Below are 7348 nucleotides of genomic sequence, written 5' to 3' on the forward strand. Positions count from 1 at the left end.
TGAATCTTCAGATTATTATTGGTTTTGTTGAGTAGGTTAACTCAGGGCACAAATTATCGTGAATCTTCAGATTATTATTGGTTTTGTTGAGTAGGTTAACTCAGGGCACAAATTATCGTGAATCTTCAGATTATTTTTGGTTTTGTTGAGTAGGTTAACTCAGGACACAAATTATCGTGAATCTTCAGATTATTATTGGTTTTGTTGAGTAGGTTAACTCAGGGCACAAATTATCGTGAATCTTCAGATTATTATTGGTTTTGTTGAGTAGGTTAACTCAGGGCACAAATTATCGTGAATCTTCAGATTATTATTGGTTTTGTTGAGTAGGTTAACTCAGGACACAAATTATCGTGAATCTTTAGATTATTATAATCAGGAATGATTATGATGTTTGTTTGTTGTTAAGCATAAAGCTACACAATGGGCTGTCTGTGCTCTGCCTACCGCCGGTATCGAAACCCTATTTGTAGTGTTATAAACCTTCAGACCTACCACTGAACCACCAGAGAGCAGGATATTTTGTCTTAAAACATTGACTAGGCTAATAAAAGTACACAAATCTCAAAGGTTAAAGGTTAAAGGTGATTTTCATTTACAACATAAGAACTTAACAAATTATCTGTAGAAGAAAAAACAATCAAAAGAATGATTTATGATTGTAGAAATTTGAGAATCAAATTATTCATAAATTAAAATATATTTACGTAAATGCAAAGAACCATCATGTTTCAGATGATTTCTGTTGATATTTCCCAAAATATAACATACACTTTATCTCTTTTGAAATGTTTTTCTATTTGAAAAACTTACAAATTATAATAAATATAAGTTGAAGTAATATTTGACATCACAAATTCGATACACAAGTATGTAGAAAATAACAATGCTTTTGATAAAAACTTATGACAAAATTCTTATTACGAGTTAGTTTTAAACAACCAAATGCACACACACGCAGGTACAGCAAATAAAAAGCCAATGATAAGATAATTGTGAGATTACCGTTTAGTTGTTATCGCATGTTACAGGAAATGCGTTTTTTTTTTTTCTTACACTCGGTAGAGCCATGACTGGAAGGCTATACAGTATATAGTATAAGTTATGGGGGCGAAATATCAGTACAGTTGATGAAGAGGTCCAGAATATTTAATGGTGAAATGGTTGAAAACAGGAATTAATAAGTTACAGTTAAATCTCTCTCTTGAACGGCTGGCATCTTTGGGGATTTTATTTTCTTGTCGTCAGAGAATTTTACTCACGCCCAAAAAAGTGTTTGATACGAAAGGATATGGACAGATATTGAGTAAGTCTAGTGAAATAATACTCTTATTTGGAATTCCCGAAAAAAAAAAGTTGTCATAGAATAATAAGTATACTTAGTAAGAGTGCGAGTTATGTATTGCAATAATATAAATTTTAGGTCTCCCCCCTTTTTTTAATTATTGTATGTGAAATTATTTTTAGTTATCAGTCGCGTTTGTGAACTTTTAGTTTTAGAGCTCAAAAAGTAATGTTGAATTGAAATTTATTACTTAGAAATCAGAGCTAACGACCACTAAAGTTATGTTTTTATTTGTGATTTTATGGGTTTTCTCATAAATTTCTAATGGCGTGGGAGTTAAGCGCCTTAACTCCCACTCTTAGCGAATTTCTGTCTCACCAAACATGCTCGCCTTTTCAGTCGTGGTGGCGTTATAATTTGATAGCCAATCCCACTACTGGAGAGAAAAGTAATCCAAGAGTTAGTGGTGGATGACGTTACTTGTCTGCCTTTCCTATAGTCTATCACTGCTAAATTAGGGACGGCTAGCGCAGATAACCACATGTATCTTTGCGCGAAATTCAAACGTTACATTTGTAGAAGTGTACTACAAACTAGGGAGGAAGAGGTCTCAGAGTACCTGACCCTCCTAGGTCACAAGACCTAAATTCCGATCAGGAGATCAGACTACAAACTATCTGGAGTACCCGTCCCCTGGACGGAAGTTATGTAAATTCATGATTAATGAAAGTTTATTTTAGGACATGAAAAATTGCTTCTCTTATATATAATTGTAATAAACGCTCCTAAAAACTGCAAAATCACAAAATGTGAAACGGCAAATTTGCATGTACCCTTCCATAGACCCAACAAACCTTCATATCAAATGAAGTAGAGGTGAACCTTCATGTCAAATTTGGTGAAGACCCATCTACACCCTACGAAGTAGTTACATGGACATACGCCAGACAGTACTATTATGTTTATATAGATGATAACGTAAATTTAGATAGCCTGAAGCTAGAAAAAAACACATTTTCATAATGAATGCTTATTATCTACTAGAAAGACATTGCATTGACACAAAGAACATTTTTTTTTTCTGAGTGGTACAGACATTAAGAAAAGTTCCTCGTGATTCAGACATGTTTGGTCAACAGTGAATACAGATAGGAAGAACAGCTATTGAGTTGTTTACTGCTTTGACTAAAAATTATAACTCTAATGTGTTACGTCAAATTACAATGAAAAAACCAGTTCAATGAAAGGAATATTTGTTTGATTTCATGCTATCTGCACAAGTCGTCCCTAATTTTGAAATAATAGACTAGAAGGAAAGCATCCAATCAACAACACCCACAACCAACTCTTCTGCTATTCTTAGCAGACCGAATAATGAGATTTAAACGTTATTCTTAGAACGCACCCACGGTCCAAGAATACAGTGCGCGAGTTATTTTTTTTTATATATTGTTTTTTTACGATGACGGAAGGCGAACCCATACTTAACATAACCTAACATTTACGGTATATTACGGCAACATTGCATAACGAATAAAACAATGTTTAAAATATTCCATATTTTATGTTTCGACACCTAATATATAAATTTGACAAATAATGTTATGATTGTTCATTAATCCGTTCCAAACGTCTTTACATATAGTAATCACATTAAGGATGACGTAAAGTCTGTCAACTCATTATGTTATGGTTTGTTTGTTGTTAAGCACAAACTAAACAACAGGCTATCTGTTCTTTACCAACGACGGGTATCAGAACCCTATTTTTAGCGTTATAAGCCTTGACATTTACCGCTGAACTACCGGGTGGGGTCAGTATGTTATAAAAAGGCGAGCAAACCGCCCTACTGGAAGCCTTACAAGTAATCTAAAATACAAAAATACTAATATCGAATTATATGATAATATATGTAACGTTTTATTGAAATTCACTTCTTACGGCATAACTGTGAAGATAGGATACTAATCGTTGTCATAGTTATTAACCTGCACCTTGTGGCACAATAAAGAAATGTGCTATTTCACCTTTTACCCACCACCCAATCAGCAACACCTGCGACCTGGGCCAGTGCTTCTCAACCGGGTTTCTGCGGAAACCTCAGGTCCCTCGACAGACATCCAGGGGTGACGCGAGAAATTTGGGTTCCGCGGAATGTATGAGTTCCGCATATTATGATGCGTAAATACATACTAGTCACATAATTACAACCCGACAACATCATATTTCCTTATTAGTATAGCGGGTTTCATAATTACACAACATAACAGCAAGTCACTGTATTGCTTTAAATTAGTGAGTTAGACTAGGTACAAACAGGTGCTGGAGTCATGAAAACTTTTATTATTTGAAAGAGCACGCTTCTCGTTATATGTGCGTGTGTGACCGGGTAATTGGCTCGAGAAATTTTCCATGCTTTGTATGTGTGTGGGTATATAGCTGCGTTAAACATACGTACTCTGTCTGGAATTGTTGATATAGTATTGCAGTAATATTTTTTCATAATGAATGCTGTGATAAGTTCCGTGACACAAATTTGATGCTAGAAAAGAAAAGGTTGAGAATCACTGACCAATGTGACTATTTAGAGCATTGCTTGATATTGTTAAGATTGCTTCATTCAGAAGCATTGTTCTGAGTTGATATTGTTAAGACTGCTTCATTCAGAAGCATTGTTCTGAGTTGATATTGTTAAGACTGCTTCATTCAGGAGATTTTGTTCCGGGTTGATATTGTTAAGATTGCTTAATTCAGAAGCACTTTGTTCCGAGTTGATATTGTAAAGACTGATTCATTCAGAAGCACTTTTAATAGCCGTCTCCAGCCATTATTAGTCTCAAAGTGGGTTCCTCGTCACCGAATCAGAAGCACTTTGTTCCGAGTTGATATTGTTAAGACTGCTTCATTCAGAAGCATTGTTCCGAGTTGATATTGTTAAGACTGCTTAATTCAGAAGCACTTTGTTCCGAGTTGATATTGTTAAGACTGCTTCATTCAGAAGCATTGTTCCGAGTTGATATTGGTAAGACTGCTTCATTCAGAAGCACTTTGTTCCGAGTTGATATTCTTAAGACTGCTTCATTAAGAAGCATTGTTCCGAGTCGATATTGTTAAGACTGCTTCATTCAGAAGCAGTTTGTTTCCTCCGCAATCTTCTGACAGCTCCACACCTAGATAGTAAGAACATTTTGTACAAAGAACACTTGTATTATTCTACTGGGTTCGATGTTGATGATTTGAAGAAGAACGTGTGGCATGTGTTGTTTAAATATATACCCATATGGATTGCTCTCCAGCCACGACTTCTATTTGATAGGAAACTGAAAATGGTATTGGACCTCGTGTGTGGTCATCATGAAGAGTTAATATGAATTACTGATCGCACTTCATTGTGAGGGATAAAATTGTCACTGGCTATGAATTTAATAGATAGATGAAGTGAGTGTGATAGAATCATCAACTACCACATGTTGGATTCAGTTCACCAGAGAATAGCATATTAACGATCAAGGAAATTAAATACAATAACACATTTGATCGCAAAACAAGTTAAAGAAACATAAAGAATGTTTAAAGTACTATAACAGTTAAGGATGGGACAATGTTATGCAGTACTTATAATGCATTTTATTTATCAATGCTTCTTGACACATAATACTAGGTCGTATAACCCGAAATCTCAGCCACAAAACTGTATTGGGCAGAACTTTAAATGTTATTATAAATAGGATAGTAGACATTTAGATTTACTGGATATTTATTTTTTAATACTCAGTTAACGGCTCTATTAAAGGTTGGTTATTAAGCACAAAACTAATCAACGGGCTACATGTACTCTGCCCACCGCGAGTATCGAAATCTGATTTTTATCGTTAAAAGTTCTTAAACGTATCGTTAAGCCTTGCTTATCTCTAACTAATTTGTTTATGCGTATTTTATATTTGTTTCAAGCGAGAATGGGTAAGATCTACCAAATAACCAAAATATTGCACAAGTTGGGTTTTTGTTAAGCGCAAAGCTACACAATGGGCTCTTCCCGCTATGGGTATCGAAACCTGATTTTCAGCGTCGTAAGCCCACAGACTTAACGCTAAGCCACTTAAAAACTACGTACGTACATATACAGAGCCTTACAAAAGTATTAACTCTCCTGCAAAGATTCCACATTTTGTTGCCGTCTGAGCTTGCAGTCATGAAACTTTCGAATGCGACTTTATATTTAGAATTTACACAATCTACTCCAAACCGAAAAAGCTAAAAAACACTGATATTATGTAAGTTAGATTTTCAAAGAAAATTATAACATTCTTAATTGCATAAGTATTCAACCCCTTTGCAACGGCAACCCTAAATTAGTTTAGGTGCAAAAAAATCTTGTTTGCAATGTCGCAAAATTAGTGTAATGGTCTTTGTCTGTGTGTAATCCAAGTGGTTTAACTTGACTTCAGAGTAAATGCATCTGTTCAAGCCACAACTCGTATAGTGCTGCAACAAACCAACCATGAAGAGCTAGGAACTTTCTAAACAAGTCTGGGATAAAGTGGTAGAGAAACACAGATCAGGAGAAGGTTACAAGAAAATTTCAAAGTCGCTGATTATACCTTTGAATAGGGTGAACTCCATTATTAAGACCCAGTCACTATCCTGATCAGGCTGCCCTTCTAAACTAAGCAGCCGGGTAATCAGGAAGCTGGTTAGGGATGACACTGTGGAGTCGACAGTGACTTTGAAAATTAACACTGTTCTTATAATTAACAGTTTTATAAAAATAAATGTATATAATATAATTTATTATTTTAATTTTTTTTAATTGTTAAGGACAAGTCTACACAATGGGCTATCTGTGCTGTACCCACAAAGGGTACCGATTTTGTGTTACGAGCACTCAGATTTACGGTTGAGCCACTAGAGGGTTTCTCATTGTAGGCATATCTTAATCATTTTTGTATGGTGGTGGCAGCATCACGTTATGGTATGCTTCTCATCAGCAGAGACTGGGAAGCTTGTCAGAAAGAAGAGGAAGATAAATGGTACAAAGTACAGGCGAATCATAGAGAAAACCCTGCTTGAGTCAGCCAAGAATCTAAAACTGGGTCGAAAATTCACATTTAAACAGGACAATCATCCGAAGCACAAGGCCAAAGCCACACTGGAGTGGTCTCAAACAAAGAAAGTGGATGTTATGGAGTGGCCCAGTCAAAGTCCTGGCTTGAATCCAATGAAAAATTTATGTCTAGACTTGAATACTGCAGTCCATCAACGATCCCAACGAACTTGTCAATATTGGAGTAATTTTGCCAAGAAGAATGAGCAAAAATTACACCATTCCATTGTGCAAAGCTGGTAGAGACCTATCCAAAAAGATAATTGCTGCCACGATTGTTTCCACCAAGTACTGATTTAGAGGTTGAATACTTATGCAATCAGTAAATTTCAATTTATATATTTTATTTGCAGGTTTTGCTGACATTCAACCTCCTTCACATATAACGGTGTTAAATTTGATCATTAGAGTTTTGAATAAAAACAAGTTCATTAATAAAGTTGTTTACATTATTTGTATTTCACCAAAATGTGACATTATTGGTAGGGGTGAAGTCTTTTTCCAGGCGTTGCATGTAGTTGTCTTTTTTATATTAAGAATACACATATAATTTCTTACATTTTGGTAAAAAAGACCGGGCATGGCCTAGTGGTTACTGTGCCTAGCAGCGGATTATATAGTCCAAAGTTTGAGTCACGATATGCTGGTAACAAACTAATTTGCAGTTGTGGAGGTGTTATAATCAGGCAGGTGGTAGCACTGCCTATGTAGGGATGGCTTGGATTGTTCATCAAAATGGTATTGTTACGTATCTGCTTGTTTGTTTGTTTCTGGTAGAAATTCTTTCCAATGATCTTCAGTGAAACAAGTCCTTTCTTGATTAAACCAGTTTATTCTTCCTCCATACAAACTTTTAGTACACAGAAGTTCTACAATTAGTACGTTTCTCGTCAATTTAAACTTAACAACTTTTATAATATACGCTATAAATCACGGCGATTCACAATCTCGATAACTTT

At 35.3% G+C, this 7348-nt stretch overlaps 1 protein-coding gene across 1 annotated transcript in view; it reads left to right on the forward strand.

Annotated features, from left to right (window-relative positions):
* The first annotated feature begins 1137 nt into the window (after window positions 1-1137).
* LOC106465062 overlaps window positions 1138-7348 on the forward strand; it is a 134332-nt gene continuing 128121 nt past the window's right edge. Inside the window, exon 1 of the mRNA XM_022392876.1 lies at window positions 1138-1306. Within this exon, the coding sequence (XP_022248584.1) occupies window positions 1153-1306 (154 nt within the window). The 5' untranslated portion in view covers window positions 1138-1152. The remainder of the gene's footprint in view (window positions 1307-7348) is intronic.

The sequence above is a fragment of the Limulus polyphemus genome, unplaced genomic scaffold (genome assembly GCF_000517525.1).
Source record: "Limulus polyphemus unplaced genomic scaffold, Limulus_polyphemus-2.1.2 Scaffold1824, whole genome shotgun sequence".
NCBI lineage: Eukaryota > Metazoa > Arthropoda > Merostomata > Xiphosura > Limulidae > Limulus > Limulus polyphemus.